This window comes from Vitis riparia, chromosome 1 (genome assembly GCF_004353265.1).
Source record: "Vitis riparia cultivar Riparia Gloire de Montpellier isolate 1030 chromosome 1, EGFV_Vit.rip_1.0, whole genome shotgun sequence".
In the NCBI taxonomy this organism is placed as follows: domain Eukaryota; kingdom Viridiplantae; phylum Streptophyta; class Magnoliopsida; order Vitales; family Vitaceae; genus Vitis; species Vitis riparia.
In genome coordinates, this window is record NC_048431.1 from 12448096 (window position 1) to 12474972 (window position 26877).

The 26877-nt window shown below is 38.0% G+C and overlaps 1 protein-coding gene across 1 annotated transcript; it reads left to right on the top strand.

The window, feature by feature from the left end:
- On the top strand, window positions 1-26877 carry LOC117912862 (SART-1 family protein DOT2-like). Its single transcript, XM_034827628.1, has 18 exons — window positions 1-127; window positions 1466-2333; window positions 2459-2511; window positions 10013-10154; window positions 10291-10345; window positions 11047-11160; window positions 11275-11371; window positions 11454-11520; window positions 11605-11664; window positions 11756-12374; window positions 16457-16818; window positions 18464-18684; window positions 19645-19729; window positions 20361-20744; window positions 21065-21577; window positions 21749-21825; window positions 24468-24510; window positions 25770-26877. The coding sequence occupies exons 2-14, from the start codon at window positions 1575-1577 to the stop codon at window positions 20433-20435; spliced, it is 2709 nt and encodes a 902-aa protein (XP_034683519.1). The 5' UTR covers window positions 1-127; window positions 1466-1574; the 3' UTR covers window positions 20436-20744; window positions 21065-21577; window positions 21749-21825; window positions 24468-24510; window positions 25770-26877.

The following is a 26877-nucleotide window of genomic DNA, read 5'->3' on the forward strand; positions in this document are numbered from 1 at the left end:
TTAGGGCATGTATACCACAGTGCTCAAAAGCGGTCTCGCTCTCTCTATCAAAAATCCTACCCTCTCCATTGCACCGTGAATCTCTTTCCCACACTGTCGCCGGCGCCGATCTCTGTCATCATCTCCGGTTAGTCAATCTCTCTCCCTCTCTCTCTTAATTGGGGTGTTAGGGTTTTGGAATTGTTTTGATTTCAATCTGTGATTTGGTTGCTGAGGAAAAAGAAGAAAAACAGAAAAATGAAAATTAGGATTTTCTATTTAATGTTTGCCTTTGGCGTTCTGATCGCTTAGGAAGGTGGGAACCTTCGTCTGGTCCTCCTGAAAGTGAAGTGAAAGGAAGAGAATAACTTTGTTTGTTTTAGTTTCGTTTTTTTTTTTTTTTTTTTTGGTGTTTGGATTGCTGATAAGTTTGGGGAATTTATTTGGTTGCTTAGAAAGTGGAGGACAGAAAGATATTTAGGTTGTTGAGGAAGTTGGGTATTTCGTTTGGGTACTACTGCTGAGAGGGGAGCGAGGGAAAAGAACAGAGTTTTTTTTTTTTTTCTTCCATGCTGCATTGGTGTTTGGTTTGCTGGAAAAGTTAGGAGTTTTTGTTTAGCCAAGTGGAGGAAAGTAAGAGAAAATGGCTTTATTATTATTTTTATTATTATTGTTCTATTTATTTATTTTTATGTTTCTTTTCCTAGTTTAGGTCTAAGAAGTTTTGGTTTCTGAAGAAGTTGGAGGTTTTTATTTGATCATCCATTAATTGGAGGAAAGGAAAACAAATGGAGGGTTTTAATTTTTGTTATAATTAGAGGAAAGGAAGAGGAACCTTAGTCATCTCTCCACATCTTTGTATACATTTGCTTCGTTACGTTGTTAGGGTTTTCTAAACTTGGTCTGGTGGCTGGACAGTTTTCTGTTATTCTACCCACTGTCTGGCTTTTTTGGAAAACTTAGAAAAAGAAAATAACAGCAGAAAACTTTATCTCATGCATGGTTTATTTATTTATCTTTTTTGGATTTCAAGAAAATAAAGTGAAATATTACAAGTAATAGATGTGTCTGGTTAAGATGAATTGAAAGTTTTTGTTTTCTTAACTGTCTTGCAAGTTACAACTACAAGTTTTAAATATTTCTATCTTCTTATCTCTTCTCCAGAGCCACAGCATTGATATGTTTCTTCAAATTGTAATTTTTGTTTTGAAATTCAGGCATCATGTGCTTGATGCATTGTATTACTAGATTTATTAAAAAATTAGATATGCCAAGCTTGTCAATATGTACTCTTTGTTTGCCCGCAAAAAATAAAAATAAAAAACCGAAATATGCCAACTTATGTCTCTAGGAGAGAAGATTTTCTGAATGAAGCTTGTTTCAAACTCAAGCTTGACATTTGTAAGACCATTATACCATATATTATGCCCGTTTCTACTTCTTAAGAAAAAAAATAAGACTAATGTTTTATGCTTGTCAATTTCAGGTGAGGAATTTAATGAATCTTTGAGACATTATCAACCAGTGCTCAGTTGGACATACATCAAAGCTAGGGTCTCTTGTCCTTTTTGAGGTTGACATTTGTTCTGTTTACAATGGACATGGACTGGTCAGAACCGAAGCCCGAAAGAAGTGATGAACTTAGAGATCGAGATGACTCTCCAACAAGAGACTACCACGATGGAGCGTATGATGATTTGGAGGAAAATGGCATTGAAAAATCAAGCAAGCATCGGAGCAAGGATAGGAAAAAGAGCCGAAGAGAAGAGAAGGATCATAGAGGTAAAGACCGAGAACGATCCAAAGCTGGTGATGGTTTGAAGGAGAGAGAGAAAGAGACTAAAGATTTGGAAAAAGATCGGGTAACAAGTAGAGAACGAAGGAAGGAAGATAGAGATGAACGTGAGAAGGATAGGAATAGGGACAAAGTAAGGGAGAAGGATTATGATAGGGAGAAATATAGAGATAAAGAGCGTGAAAGGGATAAAGATCGGAAAGATCGAGGAAAGGAAAAGGAGCGTGAGAGAGAGAGAGAGGTGGATAAGGAGAGCGACCGAGGGCGAGATAAAGAGAGAGGAAAAGAGAAGAATAGGGATAGGAATAAAGAAAGGGAAAAAGAAAGGGACATGGCAAAGGACAGAGACAGGGAAAAGGAGAAGGAGAAAAGTAAAGATAGAGAAAAAGAGAGGGAAAATGACAAGGACAGAGACAGGGATGCAATTGACAAAGAGAAGGGAAAAGAGAGAATAAGGGATAAGGAGAGGGAGGCAGACCAAGATAGGGATAGGTATAAGGATAGAGACAAAGGGAGTCGGAAGAATCGTGACGAAGGTCATGATAGAAGCAAGGATGGGGTAAGGATGATAGATTGAAATTAGATGGTGGAGATAATAGGGATAGGGATGTAACCAAGCAAGGGAGGGGCTCTCATCATGATGAGGATGACAGTAGGGCAATTGAGCATGAGAAAAATGCTGAGGGTGCTTTAGGACCACAGTCTTCAACAGCAGGGCTCCAGGAACGCATTTTGAGGTAAGTAAATCACCATTGGTGATTCCTGTGCTGCTTATTTTTGGGAGGTACTAAAATAAATTTGGTATTGTTAGAACTGTTGCTGTTTTGTTATGCATTGTACTTGTATTGGAAATATCATAATACTTATGTGCTGTACATCATCTTGAACACAACAAACATTAAAGATTGGATGAAAAACATTGTTTTGTGCTTGTGAACTTTACTGTGTACTGGTGACATTTTACAGTCTCTAACAAATAGTTTGATTGGAAAAATTGTTGATTCCCACATGAGATGAAAAGATCTATATGGCTATCCTTTGTTTTTGTGTTCTGTCTCATGCTTTACTGTTTTATTTATCTGAAGGATCCTAGACCTTCCTCTTGACTGTTTTTGGTTGTTGATAGTTCTTTATCGAAGGACCTGTAAGCTTTTTCTTGTTAAAGCTTTCTATAACCTTTTTTTTCCTACAGAATAATCTATTAGACTACAATCTCATTTAGATCATGGACAGAATTAAACCTTCTACTTTCATTTCAACTAGGGTTTCTGAGTCTCTTTTAAACTTTGGATGTTTCTGTACATCTTGTTTGGTTGTTGTTTCACATAATTTAGTTCTATCTGATCTGCAGCTTGGATTTGCTGATCTTGCCAAATTACTTAACAATTTCGGCCTCATCCTTGTCAGATTGAGCATTGACCCCTCTTTTTTTTTTTGGTGGGGGGAGGATAGTTATTAGATTGAGTATTTATTTAATTTTCATGTTGAGCCTCTCTAACAATCAATGTATCTATGCAAGCTTCTTGTTTCTGCTGTTTATTGGTAGTTTGATTCCTTGGCATGTTGTTGGGTAAAGAGCTTAGCTCAGGTACCCATCGTATGGCTTGCAGACCTGCAGTGGGTAGTACGATTGTGGTATCTTGAAATGATCTTTGATAGGAAGTGAGCTTTTCTATCATCAGAATATTAATTAATATAAGTAATTGATTATTTTATGGGTGAAAGATGAGAGGGGGAAGGTGTTGGTTTGCGATTGAGTCGAAGACGTTTGAGGTTTTGGTAGAGGAAGTTAGAGGGAAGATACGAGGTACCATTGTGGAAAGGAGCAGAGGTTTCTCTTCCTGGATCAGATTTGGGGTGACAAGTTTGAGAAAGTTTTTGGAAGGTCTTGAAGAATGCTGTAGGGAGGAAAGGAAAGGAAGATTAGATAAAGTGTGGGAGGAAGAAGGTAGAAAGTTTAAAGTGGAAAGACGCGAAAATGGGTCGGGGAGATTCATCCTCTGTTCTGTGATTGATGTAGAGGCTAAGAGGTTTTGTGTAGTTGTCCCCGAAGGAAAGGGTTTGATAGGAGGATGGGCCTTGTTTGCTGAGAAACTTAGGGGTTTAGGGGTAGTAACATTTGAGGATATGAAGGTGGAAGAAGTTCATCGAGGTGAATCAAAGCCGAAAGTGGTGGCAATAGAGAAAATGGATGGAAGATACCAAGAAAAGAAGGTGCAGAGTACGAAGAAGACTTTTGTGGAAGTGACTAAGGAGCAAGCTGGAAGGCAAGGTGAAGGAGAAGCTTTATGGCTTCAAGTTGGAGGGAGAGGGTTGAGTGACAGGAAGGAAGGATTGGGTCGGTGCCTTGTTGGAAGTTGGGGTGCTGGATCAATGGGGAGTTGGAGTTGCAGTCGGTCAGAGAATGGGGGGTGCACAGTTGGAATATAAGAAACGGATTGAAGGTGAAGAGTATGGGAGGTCCTTTCATGTTGCTTGAATTCGAAGATGAAAATGAGGCAGAGAGAACACTAAAGAGGGGACACGAAGATTTAATGACAAAGTGGTGCATTTAGAGAGATGGAGCGTGGAGGCAGGATGCTCAAAGGTAGGAAGTCTAGTTGAAAATGTCTGGGTAAGAGTGGTGGGACTCCCGCTTCATTGTTGGAGTGAAAAAGTTTTTAAGAGAGTAGGGGACTGTTGTGGAGGCTTTGTGGAGGTGGATAGAGAAACAAAGAATTATTCTCAGATCCAGTGGGCCAGAATTTTGGTAAAGAATAGGGGTAATTTATTTCCGGGAACTATGCACTTAGTGGTAGACGATTACTGCTATGATTTACAGCTGTGGTGGGAGAGGCTACCATGGTTTTCAAAGGTGTTGCCGATGAAGACGATGACAGGGGGGGAGAAGGAGAAGGCAAGGGAAGAACGGGAAGTGGGCTCACGCGCAGAGAGTAGGAGTAGCAAAAGGAAAGAAAGTTGGCGTGTTGCAGAGGATGTGGGGGCAGACTCAGCCAGAAAAGATGGAGGGGAAGAAAAGCCTGTTGAAGATGGGAAGTCTGGTACAGCTGCAGCTTTTTCAGTCGTAGGGAAGAAGTATGCAGGAAAAGGGAAAGGAATAGTGGGCTTAAATGAAGGGGTTATTAAGCCCAACAGTGAAGGCTCTCAAGACCAGCTGGACTGGGCTTCAAAGTGAAGAAAAAGCCCAATGGACCGTGGGACTGCTGGGAAGAGGGGCAGTCCAGTGGAGTTTCAGGGAGGGCCTACAGTGCTGGCCATTTAAATTCCTTTTGGGTTGGGCCGGATAGGGAGGATTGCAGGCCCAATATGGTTATGAGAGAAGGACAGTCTTTTGAGGCCTTGTGGGCTGGCACTTCTTTTAGGCCCACAAAGGGAAGTATTTTAAAAGAAGCTAGGGCTTCTTTAGGACAATCACGTTCAGAGATTTGGTTCGAAGAAGAACTCTGCCCAGAGGGATGCCAGCTGCAGCAGAGAGAAGCGAGAAACAAAGGGCTTCCCTTGCGGACGAGTGGCTGATGGAGGAAAATTCCAGGTACTCCAATCTTGAGCCCTCTGCGATGTGCTTTTGGGGGGGACGGGTCTCTTCTTCTTCTACTCTCTCTGGGGGAAAGGGGGCTGTGATTGTGATGGATGAAAGGTGCGGTAATGACGCTGTGGAGGAGGATAGTGAAGGGAAGTTAAACTTTACTCCATTGAGAGTGTGTCCGATGGAAGTAAGGACGATCAGATGGAGTGGGGGTTTCTTTTATGTTGGAAGAGGGGAGAGGCGAAGGGGTTGAGAAAGAAGGAGAAGACGAGGAGAGTTGGAGGTATAGTTGTCTGGCAAGATTTTGTCAGTGTTTGGGAATGCCTTCGGAAGGCTTTGAAAGGGAGATATTGCAACTCCTCAATAAAATTAGGGAAAGAAGGGATTGTTCTGAGAGGGTTACAGGAAAAAAGAGAAAGGTAAGGGACTTTCGAGATTTGATCGTGAATTAAAGAAACTTGAGTGGTCGGTGAATTATGGAGAATTGTAGAGGATCAGGGCCATCAAGAGTCTGGTAGATGAAGCTAAGGATTCTGTCGTGGAATGTAAGGGGGGCAAACGACAAGGAAAAGAGAAGGGTGATAAAGGATGTGATTAATCACAGAAGGTTGACCTAGTGTGTATTCAGGAAACAAAAATCCAGGAGATGTCAAATGGGTTGGTCAAAAGCCTCGGGGTTGGAAGATGTTTGGAATGGGGGTCTTTAAATTCCAGGGGGACGGCTGGGGGGGTGTTGGTGTTTTGGGATAACAGGGTATTGCAATTAGAGGAGATGGAGGTGGGCAAATTTACAGTCTCTTGTCGTTTTAAGAGCTGTGAGGATGGGTTCTGTTGGTGTTTCACAGGAGTTTATGGGCCCACAGCAAAAGCGGAGAGAGAGGATTTTTGGAGTGAGCTGGGGGCAATAAAAGGGTTATGGAATGAGCCGTGGTGTGTTGCAGGAGACTTCAATAATGATTAGATTCCCATCAGAGAGGAGCAGAGGAGGCCGGTTAACCCAGGCAATGAGGAGATTTTCAGAGGTGGTTGAGGAGTTAGAATTAAGGGATTTGCCACTTCAAGGGGGGGTGTTCACGTGGTGTGGTGGTCTCAATAATCGATCAAAATCAAGAATTGATCGATTTTTCATTTCTGAGGATTGGGAAACTCATTTTCAAGGGGCATCCAAACTGTTTTGGCTAGGCCTATCTCTGACCATGCCCGATTCTTCTAGATGGGGGAGGAATGAGGAGAGGACCCACGCCTTTTAGATTTGAGAACATGTGGCTGAAAAGTGAGGGCTTTAAAGAGGTAATGAGACAGTGGTGGGAGGGGATTCAGTGAATGGATCGGCTAGTTTCATATTGACTGAAAAACTGAAGGCCTTAAAACCCCTATTAAGAAGTTGGAATAAAGAGGTTTTTGGACAGGTTGATTTAGAGAAACAGAAAGCATGGACTTAATAGAGTACTGGGACAAGGAAGAAATGGTTCGTTCTCTGTCAATAGAAGAAGAAGAAGTTAGGAAGGAGGCAAAGGAGTTATATAAGAAGTGGGCTCTATTGGAAGAAGTATCATGGAGGCAAAAGTCTAGGGAAATTTGGCTAAAAGAGGGGACAGAAACACCAAGTTTTTTCATAAAATGGCAAATGCTCATAGAAGGAGGAAGCAACTGAATAGAATAAAGGTGAATGAGAGGTGTTTTACTGAGGAGAGTGAAATCAAAGAGGAGGTTGGCAGAAACTTCCAAGAACTGTTGACAGACCCGGGTGATTGGAAGCCTAGTATTGAAGGGCTAAATTTTGAGAGGCTGGAAGAGAGGGAGGCAGAGAGGCTGGAGCAGCCATTTCAGAGGAGGAGGTCTTTGAAGCGCTGAAAGGCTGTTGCGGTGAGAAAGCACCAGGGCCGGACGGCTTCTCAATGGCCTTTTGGCAGTTTGCTTGGGATTTTGTGAAGGTGGAGGTCTTGAATTTGTTCAGACAATTTCATGAGACGGGGAGATTTGTTAGAAGCATGAATGCAACCTTCTTAGTTTTGATTCCCAAGAAAGGGGGGGCTGAGGACTTAAAGGACTTTAGGCCAATAAGTTTGGTGGGAGGGCTTTACAAATGGTTAGCTAAGGTGTTGGCTAACAGGTTAAAAGGAGTGTTAGCTAAAGTGATATCTTTATCTCAAAATGCTTTTGTGGAGGGGCGGCAGATTATGGACGCAGTTCTGATCGCTAATGAGGCAATAGATTCCATCCTGAAAAATAATAGAGGGGCAATAATGTGCAAATTAGATATAGAGAAAGCTTATGACCATGTGGATTGGAAATTTTTGATAGCGGTAATGGGGAAAATGGGATTTGGAGGTAGGTGGTGTAATTGGATAAAATGGTGCTTATCCACTGTCAGATTTTCAGTTCTGGTGAATGGCAGTCCAACGGGTTTTTTCCAGAGCTCGAGGGGCATAAGGCAAGGAGACCCCCTCTCGCCTTATTTATTCGTAATAGTGATGGAGGCTTTTAGTTGTTTGATGAAAAGAGCAGTTGATGGTGGTTTTTTTACGCCTTGTTTGGTTCGGGGAAGAAGGGGCGAAGGGGTCCAAATTACACATTTGTTGTTTGCTGATGACACGTTGGTCTTTTGTGAAGCTAAAGAGGATCAGTTGACACACCTATGCTGGCTACTAATGTGGTTTGAGGCTTTGTCAGGGTTAAAAGTGAATATGGAAAAGAGTGAATTGATTCCAGTTGGTAGAGTTGAAAATGTGGGAGAGTTAGCTGATGAATTTGGTTATAAGGTGGGAAACTTACCATCCACCTACCTAGGAATGCCTTTAGGTGCTCCTTTTAAATCTAGTGGTGTTTGGGATGGAATAGAGGAAAGGTTCAAAAGGAGATTGGCTATGTGGAAGCGACAATACATTTCAAAAGGAGGAAGGATTACCTTAATTCGGAGTACTTTGTCCAACTTGCCAATCTATTTCATGTCCATCTTCCAAATTCCAAGGGTGGTTAGGATAAGACTGGAAAAGATACAAAGAGATTTTCTATGGGGAGGAGGCGCTCTTGAGCAGAAACCTCACTTAGTAAGGTGGTCGATTGTGTGTGATGATAAAGGTAAAGGAGGTTTGGGGGTAAAGAGTCTTGGGTTGTTCAATAAGGCTCTCCTGGGAAAGTGGGCATGGCGTTTTGCTAACGAGAAAACGGCCTTGTGGAATCAGGTGATTAGAAGGAAGTATGGGGAGGAGAAAGGAGGATGGAGATCTTGTGAGATTAGGGAGGCTTATGGGGTTGGTTTGTGGAAAGCTATAAATAAGGTGGGACAATTTGTAACCCCTTTTTTTGGCTATGAGGTGGGGGATGGTAAGAATGTGAGGTTTTGGAAAGATAAGTGGTGTGGTACCAGCCCTTTAAGCGAGGCTTTCCCTTCTTTATTTTCCATAGCAACGTCAAAAGAGGCATGGGTAAATGAAGTGTGGACAGCCGAGGGGGATAGGAGGGGAAGTTGGACTCCTACTTTCAATAGGCCGTTTAATGATTGGGAATTGGAAGAAGTGGGAAGGTTACTTGGGTGTTTGGAAGGAAAGATGGTGAGGGTGGATGAGGAGGACAGGGTGAGATGGGTGGAATCAAAGGATGGAGTTTTTTCGGTAAAGTCCTTGTATAGGACAATGCAGCCGGTGTCGTCAGCTTGGTTTCCTTCAAAGATTATTTGGATGTCTTATGCTCAACCCAAGATAAGCTTCTTTGCGTGGGAGGCGTCGTGGGGTAGAGTCCTAACTTTGGACCGTCTGCAAAAGAGGGGTTGGGCTTTGGCAAATAGGTGCTTTCTTTGCCAAAAGTGCGGGGAATCGATTGACCACCTCCTCCTTCATTGTGATAGAACAAGGGAGGTGTGGACCTTGCTCCTCTCTTTTTTTGGAGTCTCTTGGGTTTTTCCGCGTTCGGTTAAGGAAACTCTAATAGGTTGGAGGGGTTCCCTTATGGGCAAGAAGAGGAAGGTGACGTGGCTTTTGGGACCGTTATGCTTGTTTTGGGTCATTTGGAAGGCTAGAAATTCAATTGCTTTTGAGGACGGGGTGCTATCTATACAAAAGCTGAAAATTTCCTTTGTGTATTTGCTATGGTCGGAAACCAAAGTGTGGATAAAAGATAGTCCTTCGACCTTATTAGATTTTATAGATTGGGTGTGCATGTATTAAGGAAGAGAGTTTTTTGTGCTTTCATAGAGGGGTGGGTTCTTTTGTAAGGGGGTGAGTCGTTTTTTTCTATACTGTATCTATTTGAGTCGCTTCTTTAGCGTCTCTTTTTTCAATACATATATCACTTACTGATCAAAAAAAAAAAAAAAGTAATTGATTATTTTCTGACCATTCTGGTTTGTCCAAACTCTTACCCTGCAACTGTGTGGTAATGGCTCTACATTATATATACTTTTGGATGCTCATGTTTTTCTCCTTTTTGCCTGGATTTCGTGATGTTAGCATATGATTAAATGGTAGTTGCAGAGGACCTTTCTTCCCATGTGTGTGTGTACACACACACACACACACACACATGTTTATGCATGTCATATAAGTTTTTTTTATGTATTCTATCAATCATGAGCAGTTTACTGCTGATATGGGATTATTCTTCTAAGACGCTTTACCATATACTAGCCCTTTCTCCTGGAAATAGAATACAACATATTTTTTAAGGATTTATATAAATGTGAATATTTTTCTTTATTGCTGTCCTTTCCTCAGAATGAAAGAAGAAAGAGTAAAGAGAAAATCTGAAGGCAGTTCTGAGGTCTTGGCATGGGTTAATAGGAGCCGCAAGGTTGAGGAACAGAGGAATGCTGAAAAGGAGAAAGCCTTGCAGCTTTCAAAGATTTTTGAGGAGCAGGTTATTTGTGTCTCAATAGCTCCCTTAAATTTTTTTCTTAAAACATGATTGAGCTTTAATGTTCCAAGATTATATTGAAAGTTCTTTGGGACCAACATGAAGTATATACTCAATTTTATTGTATGCATTCTTTCAGGACAATATTGATCAAGGAGAAAGTGATGATGAGAAGCCAACCCGGCATAGTTCGCGTATGGTTCTTTTTACTCTCTAAATTATGATTCCCTAACAATTGTTGATTATTTTTTTAGGAGCTGCATGAGAGTAACCTGAAACTTGTTTTTGTCCATTGTGTTTGCCTAGCCATCTGAATGCAGAAGTTGGTTCTGCGATATGGAGTCACTGACATACCAAAATGAGATATAAATGAAATTATTTATTGAAATTGTAAAATGTCATATTTTAAGCAAGTGTTTAGAATACACATAAATATATCTATTTATTTATAATAATCAAAGTTTTTTATTGAAGTGCTTCATCAGATTGTGGACTAATTTGAATTTAATTTTTGCTTCGAAAGTCATATGTAGAACACAACTAATCCATTTTCCTCAAGACTTAAAATACCAAATGCTAGAATATAAGTCAGAGCATTTATATTTTTTTATCAGAGTAGAAGCATATATTCAAGGGTTGGGTCATTGTTCTCAATGAAAAAGAACATATTCTTGTTTTTTCCCTGCAATAAACATGCTGGAATTCTGAACAGTGAACCTGTGTTGAGATTGATAGAACCTAGTTGAGGAATATATTCACATTTAGTTGATATCCATTCTTTACATTGTGTTGTGGTTTTGAGTTTCAAGTTGAAGTGAATGCATTATCAACCATGTTTTGAAGAAGGATCCTTGGCCATATAGATCTCACTTTTATTTTGAACACCTGATACCAGAAGATCTAGCAGGGGTTAAAGTTCTTCACGGCCTTGACAAAGTAATTGAAGGTGGGGCAGTTGTCTTGACACTCAAAGATCAGGACATACTTGCTAATGGTGACATTAATGAAGGTAAAACTTATTTAATTTCAATCTTCTGTATTTTCTAGGACCATTGTCACTAAAATGCCATTGTATTTTTGGTATTAGTCATCACCCTAAATTGCCATATATTTCGTGTAACAGATGTTGATATGCTTGAAAATGTGGAGATTGGAGAGCAGAAGCGACGTGATGAGGCTTACAAGGCTGCCAAAAAGAAAACAGGGATTTATGAAGATAAGTGAGTCCATTTGTCTGTAATCAGCATTTCTGTGATCATTATTCCATAATATCTCTGACTGCTCTTTTGTTCTCATCTTTAGGTTTAATGATGAACCTGGTTCAGAAAAGAAAATACTTCCACAGTATGATGATCCTGTTACAGATGAGGTGAAGCTCTTTGTTGTTATTGTTGGAACTTATGGCTTAGTAGTCTATTGTAGATTTCTGTACCAACCTTTTAACTGATTTCAGGGGCTAGCTCTGGATGCAAGTGGGCGCTTCACTGGTGAAGCAGAGAAGAAACTGGAAGAGGTATTCGTTCATTCTCATGCAGTGTGTTATAGTGTCAATAGGGAATTTAACCATCCTTATCGTGTAATAATATACATTGTTCCTATTTCAGCTCCGTAGAAGACTCCAGGGTGTTTCCACAAACAACCGCTTTGAAGATCTTAATTCATATGGGAAAAACTCCTCAGATTACTATACTCATGAAGAAATGCTCCAATTTAAAAAGCCTAAAAAGAAAAAATCCTTAAGGAAAAAAGAGAAGCTAAATATTGATGCCCTTGAAGCAGAAGCAGTCTCTGCAGGGTTGGGTGTTGGGGATCTTGGCTCTAGGAATGATGGGAAGAGGCAGTCCATCAGAGAGGAGCAAGAAAGGTCTGAGGCTGAAATGAGAAATAGTGCATACCAGTTAGCATATGCAAAAGCGGATGAGGCATCTAAAGCACTCCGACTGGATCAAACTCTTCCTGTTCAATTGGAGGAAAATGAAAATCAGGTTTTTGGAGAGGATGATGAAGAGCTTCAAAAATCATTGCAAAGAGCAAGGAAATTAGTACTTCAAAAGCAAGATGAGGCAGCAACCTCTGGTCCTCAGGCAATTGCACTTCTTGCCTCCACTACTACCAGCGGTCAGAATGTGGACAATCAAAACCCCATTTCCGGAGAATCACAAGAAAGCAGAGTTGTATTCACAGAGATGGAAGAATTTGTTTGGGGTCTTCAGCTTGAGGACGGTATGTTCCACCAACCCTAGCTGTTGAAAGTGTGGTATCGAAATATATGTCTTGTGTCATTGGCATGCCATCCTTTAGTTTATTTGGTCATTTCATGGTCACTTTCGTATGTCATTCTTGACAATGATTAGAGATTATACAGTATGTTACACATAGTGTTGATGCATTATGTTTCTCTCATTGAAAAACACATGTTTTCAATTGTGTGGATCAAATCAAACACAACTTGATTACTAATCATATTGGATATGTAAATATGAACACTACCCAATTATTAAACAGGTGAGACTACAATCATACTGAACCAACTGACCAAGCTATTTTACGGTCTTTTTTGTACATGTTTTTTGGTTCGGTCAAGGTTAAAGTTGGCTCTAGCTCGTGGTCTTTACTTGATTTCATTGATTGGTTGGGGTTTACGTAAGTTGGTGGTTTTTTGTGTTTTCCTTCTCTTTTTTAGCCTTTTAGCCTTGTATACATTGTGTATGCTTTTAGGTGTATTTTTTTGCTTTCTTAATAAAATTGCATTTACTTATCAAAAAAAAAAAAAAAAAGAAGACTACAATCATACCATACATAATCCATTTACTAATTTAATGTCCAACATGTGTAATTTGTGTTGGATAGGCTTGGAAGACACTTCTGACCCAACTTTTCTTTTCCTCCCTTATGTAGGATAACCCTAGGATGATTGTCTATAATCAAGTAGGTAGGCCAGAACTTCAATCTTTCAGAATTTGAGTAGATGAACGACAACAAGAAAAGTAAAATAAAAGATAGAAAAAGAAAAGATAGGAACTTTTCCTTTCCTCCCTTATGTAGGACAATCCTAAGATGATTGTCTATAATCAAGTAGGTAGACCAAGGCTTCAACCTTTGAGGATTTGAGTAGATGAACAACAATAGGAAAAGGTAAAATAAAAGATAGAAAAAGCGAAGATAGGAAAGAGAGAGAAAACCTTGGAAGCTCATTAAGACCTTCTAGAAGTTTCATTTAGAAGAAAGGTAATGGAGTCTCACCATTGAAAATTGTAAGGTATATAGAAAACTTAATATCATCATTCATCGGTCATTAATCCCATTTTACATCAATTAGTCTTATTTATAGACTTTAGAAAACCTAAAAATTGAATGAAATTATGAAAAAGTAAGCCTAACCTATCACCTATGTAGTACTTGGTAGGAATCTTATTTCTTTTAAACATCTTAGTCTGTGACTACAAAAAACAAACAAAAGAAATTGTTAGTCTTTAGAGGGAAAGCTTGTTCCTATCAAAGGCAATTCTATTCCTTATCTTCCAAATTGCCCAAAAGATGCATAAAGGATCCGCTCTCTAAACCTTTTTATGCTTTTTGTCCACAAAATAACCATGGCAACCTAGAAGTGTTTCTCTAATAGACGAGGGAAGCACCCAAGACACTCCAAAAAGGGCAAAAAGCAACTCCCATAATAGCCTTATCTTTACATGGTGGATAAGGAGATGACTTGTGGATTCTTCCTCAATATGGCATAGAAAACATCTATTTGCCAAAGACCTTCCTCTTTTCTGAATTTGATCCAAGGTTAAAACTTTTTCCTAAGTTGCCTCCTAAGTAAAGAACTCGTTGAAAATGAAAGTGACCTGGATGAGACTAGAGTGGTGTAAAGACTTCATTGTAAACTTGTCACTCTTTGTTCTGTCCAAAGCACACTATCTTGCTCATCCCTACGCACCCTCAAACCATGCAAATGCGACAAAAACCTTTCCACACATCCCGCCTTTCAATGCTTGAAAGGTCTAGAGAAACAAGTGTTACACCCCTCCTTCCCTTGATCATAAGAATTCTAAACATCCTCTACCCAAGCCTCCTTAGAAACTACTAAGGCAAATAAAGATGGAAAGGAGCTACACAAAGGTGCAGTCCCAAACCACTGATCCTTCCAAACCTTGACCTTCTGGCCATTGCCCGCCAAGAAGGAGATCCTACTACTCTCAAGATCCCAATCCTTGCTTAGGATTTTCCAAAAACCAACACCATACCCCTTCCTCACCTCTTGAGAACACCATCCCCATCCTTCCCCATACTTCCCATTGATAACTTCATTCCAAAGGGGCCCCTCTTTCATTTGCAAAACTCCAATTCCATTTGCAAAGTAAAGCCTTATTGAGTGTAGAGAGACGCTTCACACCCAATCCCCCTTTCCTTTTGTCTAAGCAAATAATTTCCCATCTTGCTAGATGTGGTTTCCGCTCGAGCACCACTACCCCATAGAAAGTCCTTATGAGTGTGCTCTAGCCTCAATCTAACCGACCTTGGGATGCACAACAAGGACATAAAGTAAATAGGCAAACAAGATAAGGTACTTTGAATCAGGGTAATTCTCCCTCCTTTGGAGATGCATTGTTTCTTCCACATGGCCAAGCTTTTATGAAACCTCTCTTCCACTCCATCCCAAGCTACCATAGATTTAAATAGGACACCTAATAGAAGACCCAAATAAGAGGGAGGGAGGCTACCCACCTTACAACCAAATTTTGAAGCTAGATCATCTATATCATCTACCCCTCCCACCGGAATTAACTCGCTCTTATCCAAATTTATTTTAAATCCCAGGATACCTCAAACCACATAAGCAACTAGCATAAGTGATTCGATTTTGAGAGGCTTCACAAAAGACAAGGGTGTCATGTGCAAACAACAAATGAGAAATTTTAACCCTGTATCCGTCCGACCCCTCTCTCGGCATTTCGTAAAAAAAAAAAAACCCCACTAACTGTCCTCTTTAATAGACAATTGAGCGCCTCCATAGCAACAACAAATAAATAGGGTGAAAGGGGATTCCCTGGTCTCAAACCTCTAGAGCTTTGAAAAAAAGTCAACGCTTTGGAAAAAGCTAAAATATATAAAGTATGTGGATTAAATGGGTTATATTGATTTATGCCCTAATTGTTTTAGATTGGCTTGTTGACTAAATGGTTCAAAATGGATTAAAGTCCCTAATCCAGGTGCGAGTTTAATAATTGGATTACACAGATCAACATGATTGTAGCTGGAATGTCATTATACTCAACCTAGTCCTTCCAACTTTTGAGTAATGAGTCTTGTATGTCAGAAATTTCCACCCTTAAGGTATACACTGGACATGATTCAATATAAAAAGATATGGAGATGATAAAACAAATTAAAGGAAAATAGGACAAAAACAAATCAAGAGCATATTAAAAATATTAGCTCCTTCCTCTTCCTAGTAGTACCTGTTCTGGTCCTCTGGTCTTCTTCTCAAGCCCTTTTGTAAAATTTGTAGATAGCACGAGTCTATCTCTCTCTCTCTCTCTCTATTAATTCCTTTTATTCATCATCTTTGTGAACATTCTACCATGGTTTCTTCTTTAAAAATTATAGTTTTTTTCTATATTAAAATAAAATAGTCATGTTTCATCAGTCAACCATCTTTGTGACATAGTTTTTTTCTATGTCAGAAATTTCCACCCTTAAGGTATACACTGGACATGATTCAATATAAAAAGATATGGAGATGATAAAACAAATTAAAGGAAAGTAGGACAAAAACAAATCAAGAGCATATTAAAAATATTAGCTCCTTCCTCTTCCTAGTAGTACCTGTTCTGGTCCTCTGGTCTTCTTCTCAAGCCCTTTTGTAAAATTTGTAGATAGCACGAGTCTATCTCTCTCTCTCTCTCTCTCTCTCTATTAATTCCTTTTATTCATCATCTTTGTGAACATTCTACCATGGTTTCTTCTTTAAAAATTATAGTTTTTTTCTATATTAAAATAAAATAGTCATGTTTCATCAGTCAACCATGTGTCCAATATATCAACCATGTGTCCAATGTATCAACCAGTTGTTGGTCATGTTTCCAAAGTCAAAATTTACTGCAAAATTCCAGGCACATCCAAAAGTGCCTGACCTGTGTCCGGTGCAATCAGTCTTAGTCATGTTCCCTTATATATGTCCATGTTATTCCTATTTTTTTTAATTAAATTATAATTTTTTGGTATGCTATAAACATCTTGAAGATTCTTGTATTGCGTTGTATACCCTGAAGTTACAATATTTTCTGTTAATTTTGCTTTTTTAGAAGCCCATAAGCCTGATGGTGAAGATGTTTTCATGGATGAAGATGAAGCACCAAAAGCTTGTGATCAAGAAAGGAAGGATGAGGCTGGTGGTTGGACAGAGGTAAAAGATACTGATAAAGATGAACTTCCTGTTAATGAGAACAAAGAGGAGATGGTCCCTGATGACACTATTCATGAAGTGGCAGTTGGGAAAGGATTATCAGGTGCACTTCAGCTGCTTAAAGAGCGAGGAACACTTAAAGAAGGTATTGAATGGGGTGGGAGAAACATGGACAAGAAAAAGAGCAAGCTTGTGGGCATCTATGATAACACTGGAACCAAGGAAATACGTATTGAGAGGACAGATGAGTTTGGGCGGATTGTAAGTGCTTTTTTCCTTGATAGAGTAATCACTTTATAACCTTTTATTATTATTATTATTATTTATGAGAAAAGAAATTTTATCAACAATAACAAAAAGGAAGGATGAGATGTCTTTGGAAACAGAAAGAAAAAAAGAAGGAAAAAGTCAAATCTACGTATTAAGAGGACAGATGAATTTGGGCAGATTGTAAGTGCTTTTTTTCCTTGATATAGCAATCACTTTATAACCTTGTATTATTATTATTATTATTGTTTATGAGAAAAGAAATTTTATCAACAATAAGAACAAGGATGAGATGCCATTGGAAACAGAGAAAAGAGGAAAAAGGTCAAATCTGCTAAGCAGCCTACAAAAACCACAAGACCAACAAACATCTAAAAAATTCAAGTAGTTTGGGTTCCCAATATGAACCTTTGGTGATGTAGCAGCCCACTTAGCCAAATTGTCAGCCACCTGGTAAACTACCCCTTCAGAAAGAGCATGGATCCTCCTTGCTTAAGGGAGTATTCTCCAACATACCCTGCTTCCTGAGGAATGAAATGTAATAATGACCAAGGAGTCTGCTTGTGCAAGAAGTTTCCTGACCCCAAAGTGCAAGCCACTTTTAAACCTTCCTAGGCAGCTAAGTCTAGTGTTAATATTCATCCAAATACCCATCTCTGATTTTCTTTATAACCTAGTACATTGCACTATAATTCTGTTATATATTCTAACAAATTTTACATCCTGCATGAGGAGTTGTTAACCAGTTAATATCTTGTATATTACTTTTTTTTTTCCCAGATTAGAAACAATCATTCAATTGTATCATAATCAGAAGTCATAATATGAGGATTTTATCACATTAATGGAGAACATGTCTTGTTCATCCTACAGGAATGTAATAATTCCAAATTTCCTGGATTGGAGCTATTAGGTTAATGAGTCTGACATCGGTCAATGATACTAAAAGATTGAAAACAAGTAATTTCTTGCTAGATCTTATCTTCAGCATGTAGATGTGGGTTTGTGTATTCACTTATTGGAATTAAACTTGGAACCCCCTTGTAGATGATCTTGTAATAAATTATATTTTTATTCATGTTAGAGTCACAATTGAAAGTGTTTCCTAAAGGTCAAAATAAAGGAGAGTTGTGTGTGTGGCTCCAAAAAACCTGAAATGCATTATATTATGCTCCTTTAGTTCATACATACTTCAGTTTTGACTTTAAAATGGATATGAAGGGTCAACCTGATCTCATCCTCTAAAAATTGAAAGAAGGGGGGAAAATAAAATGGATTCAAACAATCCAAAATGCATTAACTTTTGACCATGTCAATTTTTACCGACTTGCAAAAATGGTGAAATGCAAAATCAAGCAGCAGTTAGTATTGGCATGGATCAAGAGCCAATACATCTTTATTACACAGTTTGTTTCACAATACTGAAAGATTTTGAAGCCTTGGAGGAGCCTGACAGTTTTATTCCTTCACGAATTATTTCCAAGAGTCTCCCAGTTGGTCCCATTTATGATCTTGCCTTTAATATATGGAATTCTGTGCCTTTCTATAGTCCACATTGGTAACATATGTAAGACTATGTTACAAAATATAGTGAAGCATTACTTTGTAAAATAATGAGTTTCTTGGCTTGCTTTAACAGATGACCCCCAAGGAAGCCTTTCGGATGATTTCTCATAAATTTCATGGGAAAGGGCCCGGCAAAATGAAGCAAGAAAAGCGCATGAAGCAATACCAGGAAGAATTGAAGTTGAAGCAAATGAAGAATTCAGACACCCCATCACAGTCTGTTGAGCGGATGAGGGAAGCTCAAGCTCGGTTGAAGACACCCTATCTTGTTCTTAGTGGGCATGTTAAACCAGGGTATGCTTTTTGAACCCTTCATGCTTCATTTTTTTTTTTTTTATTTATGATTCATCAAAGTGGCATGAAAGTGGTTTGAGAGAAGGAAAAAAATTTTCCGATAAGATTTTCAGTTGTTGAGGTATAGGGCTTCTAAGATAGCCCTTTATTGGGATGAAGTCTTCATAACTCTTGTTTTTCTGCAAGTTGTCCCATACACTCCTTAGTGCTGTATATCTGTTTTAAGATAGCTCTTTGGAGCACTGCATGGCTTCTTGCAACATCTGCATTTTGGGTTTAGGCATCAAATTTCATGCTCCTCTTGTTGCGCAATGAACTGATCTTCTATATATTGTTCTTATCCGACAAAACTTACTATTGCATCTGGGTCGGCCCTAAGGAATCTTTCTTACAATTACATCTTTTTGTTTTCCTTTGTTGAATGGCCCTGTTAGTGATGCCAGTGATGGACCATCTTTCATTTGGTCTAATTTAAAAAATCTATTATGATACTCATTGGGATTATAGTAATGATCTGATCTTATCTTGTTGGAGACATTCATATTGTATCATGATACATTCCATGTCAATATCATAAATTGGGTATTTGAGATTTGAGAAGCTGAATCAAGCTTCAGGCTGTGAGATCCCTGTGAAGGGATTTATTGAATTCTAGCCCTGGGATGCACCTTTGCATTATGATGTCTTCCTAATATATGATCGTCGTAGTGTAGTCTGAATGTTTGGAATTCCTTCTGTATTTTTATCTGTTGAAAAACAATCTTGTATACATCTCTGCTAAGCTTGGGTTCACTGATCCTATGAATTCTAATTTATTGCCAAAACTATCAAATAATAAAAGATGATCAAGTCATATAAAAAAATCTTAGGATTATGGCCTGTTGTTACATAATTCGCTTTCCTGTATTAATGTACTTGAATTTGTTTGCTCATCCTTTTCATATGTTCTGTTGGTTCCAGCCAAACTAGTGATCCCAGAAGTGGTTTTGCTACAGTTGAGAAGGATGTCCCTGGGAGCTTAACACCCATGCTTGGTGATAGAAAGGTCAGTCTACTTTTTATTGTGTGTTTACTCTTCCCTCATCATGTTTGCAAGTACATGGGTTTCTATAATATTATATCCACAGAATGGCGCACATATGTCGCTTGGATGCATTCCGGTTTGTTTATAAACCAATGCACTTTACTGAATCTTCCTAGACTTGAATTTGTTTCTTGTCATAATAGTTTTGATTTGGTTTGAATTTATTGCCCTCATTACAGTGGGATTAGATTCAGGAGGGTTTGAATTTATTGCCCTCTTTACAGAGGGGCTAGATTCAGGAGGAGGGAGAGAAGGGGGGAACCCTTAAATTTTTTATTTTTCAGGGGGGAGCACGTTAATCCGTCAGTGGTAGTGAGGACCAATAGTCTTGTGTTAAAAGTGTATTGTACCATGGCAGGTGGTTCAAACTCCTCAAAGCCCTAGCTTGTGAGTCATTAGACTTTTTTTATTTATTTGTTTCTTTTTTTGTTAGCCTGTTGGATCCTCCTATCTGTTTAACATGGATTGCTGGTGATGTTAAATATACACTACTGGATAAACTTTGGCTCAAAGGAATTCTGGACCTGGGGCATTTTAACCCTCTCAAAGAACCTCATCTGATATAGAGTTCAATTTTATATTTGTCTTTTAGGTTGAGCATTTCTTGGGGATAAAACGCAAGGCTGAACCAAGCAACATGGGCCCACCAAAGAAACCAAAAACCTGAAGTTGCATCCCCGCCGCATTACAGGAGTTGATAGAAGTAGCCGTGAGCTCTGAGGCATTCTGTCTTGAAGAGAGATCGGCTGCTGCTAGCATTCTTAACAGTTCATCTTTGCCCTTAAACTGCAGTGAGTGATTGGACAGTGCAAGTGGCTGATCTTGTTTCTTCTGGGAGCGCACTGACCATATTTTTCTGCCATTTGTCCCTCTAAAGAAAGTCCATAGTGGACAAGACTATGGCTTTATATTAGGCTGAGGTTGAGAGTGTTATGCAGTACTTCCGTTTTATGCACATGTTCCCCTTCATGTTAATGTAAGTATGGTTTTTCCACTGGTTTATAAGGAATTTAGATGAGATGTGCTCGATTCTATCACCTTTAGTTTGTGTAATACATGCATTGCATCATCTTTAATCAAACATAATCATCAATTTATTAAGTGACGAACCATGATTGCATCCATCATGAGAAAATATGGTTTCGTATGGGAAAGTTGGGATGTGGAAAATATATGATTTTGATAATCCAATTTTACGTATTTCAAAATTAATAATGTAATTAGAAAATATTTGGAGAATCATGCACTTTCAGCTTATATGTATTTTAATGCCAAAAATACCCTTCACCTTGCCAGCTAAGCGTTCTACATCTGAAAATTCAGAAGGGAAAAAACCCTCCGAAAAACCACAAAGCCAATATCTCTCTCATATACTGCTTTTCCCATTCTCTCCCATTCTCAATCTCAGAAACCCAAAATGCTGTAAAACCTAACCTCTTTCATTTCTGTAACATTCTCGTCTCCCATTTTGTTGATAAACATCAACAGCCCAAAACCTAACGTTCCCAAAAAAAAAAAGTTGTAATGCTGCGGAGGAAAAGAATTTATCAGGTGGATGTGTTGGTAAATGAGAAACGAATCAGAAGGAAGAGACACGGGACTACGGGAGGAAACCGGGAAAGGTGATATCCTTTTTGTTCCCAAATTACTTGATCCAGAAACCCTAATTTCTGAAACGAAGATCAGATCCGGGGAAAATTGGTGATCGGAATCAATGGTGGGTGCATCGAGCTCATGGTCTCGCGCACTGGTTCAGATCTCACCTTACACCTTCTCCGCCATCGGCGTTTCCGTCTTGGGTGCCGCTTGGTACTTTCTCTTCCCTTCCTCCCTTGTAAAATCCACTAAAAGAAAACAACTACTAAAATTTTTGCATTCTTGTCAAACCAGCGGAGGTTTAGGTTAAATTGATACATTATATTGTTTTTTTTTTTTTTTGGATCGTTGTTTTGATGGTTGCGTTATTGCTGCATTTTTAAGGGAATTTATATAACTGGAAGTAGTTTAATTGGTGTTGCCATCAAAGCTCTTCGGATTACTTCAAAAAATCTGATCAGGTGAGTACTTCAACTTTCTTTCTTTCTTTCTCTTTTTTTCGCTGGTTTTATGGATCATTGATGTGGTATTACATGGACTGGCTTATTAATGAGAGGTAACTGACAACTTCCATGTGTAAAAAAAATTGAATTATGCCACCACTTACTAGATTGTCTGGGCATAGGTTACATGGTCGTAGGATAAGCTGATACGCCTATTTACCATCAATATCAATGAGTGTCAATTCTGAAATCTTACTGAACATACATTTGGACAAATCAATATCAATATTTCGGCCAATATTTCAGTATGGTTCATGTTGATATTCTATAATATTATTGGTATTCCTCATTTACTTTGATGAGCTGAAGATTTTTGTGCTCATTTTCTATGCAATACTTGCTTGTTTTGAGCTTAATTTGAAGACTCATTCAAGATTGATGCTAAATTCACAAAGTTTCGGCACTATAGAATTGTAATAGACTTTGTTTTTTTTTTTTTTCATTTGGATTACAGCCTGTTTGTTTCTTTGGATTATTCTAGCTACTTCAATGTGTTGGAATTCGTTAATATTGAAACCCTAGTGTTTTCTAGTGGCCATTTATTCTTTTTTTTTTTGTCTCTTGCATTGTAGATATGTGCCTAGTGGAGTGAAGGCTGGTTCTTATTATAAGTTTTTATGCGTCTTTGAAATTCTTGTTTTTCTCTGTCATCCAAGATGGGTACTTGTTGACTGTTTAAGTACTTGATGTATTATCATCTGTGGTATGCATCCTCTTAGAAGGTATAAGGTCTCTGAAAGGAAGAAATAGAGTAATGAAGAATATGCATAAAGCTTCTGGTCATAGCAGTTAAAACATCTATTGAAATAGGTCCAGAACTATATTTCAAACTATAATTCCCTTTGTACTTCATCTGAAGTTGATGTTAGACAATACAATGCCTGTAATTGGAATAATAAGAACTTCTTAATTTCTTTGGTTGTATAGCCCCTAGTCGTGATCTGAAGGGAATATGATCACAAGTTATTATAATCAGTTTCTGATAAAAATTGAGACGTGGACAAAAGAAGTTAGAAAAATAAATAATAATAATATTAAAGTGGCTGAATACCAAAGCAAGCTTAAAGTGGGCGAATACCAAAAATAGCATGAAGAAGAAATAGAGGAAGAGAAAATTATTAAGAATAAATTGTCAAAGTCTACATAAGCTTAAAGTGCCACAAGCTTAAAGTGGTTGAATACCATGCTGAAAAATTGCATGAAGAAGAAATAGAGGAAGAGAAACAAGAGCAGAGCAAACTCCTTCACGGTTTTATCAAATAAGCAATCTAGTCTATTTGATGTAGAGCATGTTAACAAGAAATGAGCAAATTTATTTGTTGGGAATACTTTTTGTGAATAATTGCAAATCCAGGGCTGTGATAAAAGGAATGATGATGGTGCGAGTTTTGGTCCATATAAACAAAAGAGTATGGCTATAGCCTGTGCTAGCCAATAATTTGGCAAAACCCCTGTAAGGGTTCCACACATTTGAGGCATAAATCAGTGTATGAGCTATTGGATTTCAAATCAGGGTTTGACTTGAAATCATTGGAAAGTGCTTGAAATTGAGAAGATGGTGTCTTTGGTTGTATTTGATTGGGGTCTAAGCATTAGGATTATGGAAAGTGAATTAGGAATGCTGATGATTGAAAGGAGTTGAAGAGGTTGTCGTGCAGCCATAGAATGAGGCATGGCAGAAAAGAAAGAGGATGAGGAGGGTTTTGAGAACGCACCTAGGGTAGTAAAGGGGTGGTAAGAGGTCCAGAGGAAGAAGAGGTGGAAATGTTGTATACATGCCAAGTTCATTTAAGCTATCAGGGAATCAGCCCCTAGGGCAATAACGGCTTTCTTCACCATTGCAGTTAGTGAAGAAAGGATTGTCAATACTTTGTTCACAGTGTTGTTTAGAAGAAGAGGATGTAAAAAACCTTGTTGCTTTGCAATATTGATAGGAGATGGCTTTTTGATGGTCATTCTCACAAACAGTGTCAAATTGTGAGGGCAAAATAATTCTCTTGACAATGATAGAAATTAGTAGGAAAAATATCTTTTATAACTAGAAGAGTTATAGCATAGGAAACACATCCTTTATAACTAGAAGAGTTATAGTATATAAAAACTCTCTCCCAAGTCTATTTGAAGATTCATCATTTGTCTCCGATGGAATAACCAACTATAAATTACATGGGATATGAGATAATGGGGATATAACTATTAGAGCATAGTTAAAAAATAATGGAATCAAATCTAAAGATAGTGAGGATCAGATGCAGTTATATTGTTGTAGTTATCCTCTCAGTACTCAGATATATTGCACTTTTTGTTTTTTGCCTTGTTGGACTCTTGGTTTCCTTGGACTCACATTTTGCAAAGTTATTTATACAACATGGATTTCAATTTTATAAAAAAGTCATTAATAAAAAAGCCCCCCTTCACTTGCTAATGATGGTCAGATATGAATTACCACCAGACTAGACCTCATATGCAGTGAGTAGTGCGGTTATTTGTTCTTCCTTGTGCCAGCCTTGTTCCCGCATGTTTACTTAGAAATTGATGAAACCTCTCTAATGCTTATGTGAATGTCTCACATTGCCGATGCTTTGTAATTTTCACTGCAGGAGAACAGAAAATGAATAAACTTCCAGCTATCAAATTGACTAGGTATGCTGCATATTGATTAATTTTATCCCTGGAAATTGAATTCTAATACTTGTAGCAAGATATTTTGGAACATTTGAATATGTGAAGTATTTGGAACCTTTAACTAGGGCCCTCTGATTGCTGATATTGTATCTTGCAACTTCAATTGATTAAAACCTGAGTTCATAAAAAAGGCTTGGATTTCGCAACTTCGGTTGAGTTGGGTTTTAGACAAATGAACTTCATGTTTAGATTGAGCTTGGATTGATTTTCAATCTGATATGACCCACCAGAATTGCACCTTAAATTTTATGCCATCTTATTAGTAGAGTTGTCATTCATTTCCTTAAATCAGTTCCAACTTTTTCTATCAACTGATAAACGAATTGATCAAGAATGCCCATCATAAAAAATAAAAAAAAAACGAATTAGATACTAATGGTTCCCTATTCTTACAGTATTTTATACTGGTGTAATTGATCCATCAATATGTAGTACAACATAATATATTTAAACTATTGAACATGGGAACCTGTCTCAGGTTTTGAGTAACTGGCAATGTTCATAGTTTTTGGAATCTGCTCACAAATATACCAGATAATAGGAGGATCTACTGTGTCCCATAGAGTGCTACTAGCCTACCACAGTATTCTTTATCAGTTTTTTATATAAATGAGATATTCAACTGCCAGGATTAATACATCTCAATGGTTAGAATTTTCACTTAATCATTATACTAAGTTTCTGTTTATGTTGCTTTGCTTTCAATCAAAAAGTGGTGTGCTAAGTTTGCTTATTATCATATTATCGTTTGAGCTCTCTCTCTCCCTGTACCCCGTTTCTCATTTATTGGGATGTGAGAGAACAATTTTGTTGACTTCTGGTCAAATCTGAGTGATATTAACATTCTGATTCCAGTGTTCTTTAGCTTTCAGCATCATTCTGCTGGAAATTATAGTTGATATAAAGTTGTTTATTGTCTAATTGTTTGACCTGTTCTGTTCTCAAATCGGAGAGGCTTGCTAATCTGGGATTTGCAATTCCACTAGTTTTTTTTTTTTTTTTTTTTTTTTTTTTTTGTGTTTATGATCAAACGAGCTAATACATTAATCTAATTCCAATTAATTTACTTGAGTGATACTAGTTGTTTCAACATGCAATACATGATAAGTTTTTGGTAAAAAATCTTTAGTTTTTGTTGACTTTATTGCATAGGTCTTATTTGGTAGATTTCTTTGTACTTTTAAGATAATAACTATTATTTTTTCTTTTATTTGCAGTGAACAAAAAGGTTTCAGCTAACAAATTGAAACAACAGGCGGTCAAGGCTTCCTGCGAACATGAAAGGCAAAAATATGTTGAAACTTCTCAATCAATACCTTCTTATTCTTGCCCAAATGGGGGTATTATTTCTTCTCATTATTTTCCTTGTTAATTTGGTTACAATTGAAGTGCATTGCATTAGCATTGAGTCCATAGTTTTGATTCTTATTCCATTGGTTTTGAACTTTGAAGTTTATTTAGACAGTGTAACTTGTCCAAAAGAAAAACAGTGGAAAGTTCAAAATTCTGAACCATGTTTACTTCATCCTGGAGATCCTCCTAGAAGACTAATTTTCACCCAAATGATTAGATGTTGTCAAATATTATTTGACTATGTGGCTTATTTCTACAGGTGCGGCCTTATAAACTGTGGATTGAAATGGAAAATATTGAGAAAGGGATTGTAGAAATCATTGCTCAGAATAATATAAAATGGCTTGTTACGGGAGCTGTAGCAGATAAATATTATTCAAAGTATTAACCATCTATTACAAGTTCTTATTGTTGACTGCATTGATTTATTTGATATTGTTGTAGAATTACTTGAGGCTTCCACCTTAGGCATTTGGGATAAAAGTTTTGTTGAATTTAGTGGAATTTATTGAAGCTTCTACAAGAATTATCCAATATTAGTGCACAAGTATTGTTGCTCTGTAGGAGGCGTCTTGATGTAGCCTAGTCGGTTATAAATTGCTATGAAGATTAACCCAATTTTAAGTCATAAAAGATCAGCTCCTTGTAGTGCTATACTTTTCTTTTTAGCATTTTAGGAATTAAATTGGCAGACATATCTTTTCAATATATTTCTCAGGCAGTTGATAAAGTTGGGTTATTTCTTTTGTGTTAGAATCAATGTTGCTCTGGCGCGCTTCAAAATATGTGATACATGTAGAGGGTTATGGATTGTGAGCTATCAATGGGAGCATCCATCAAAGAAAAGAGGAACACATTCCTAGTATACAGGAAGTTCCACAGTATACTTTCTTAATTTGTTCCTCTTTTGAATGATATCTCAAAACAAGCAAAGCACTCACATTGCATATGCTATGTTGTTTTAACAAATCA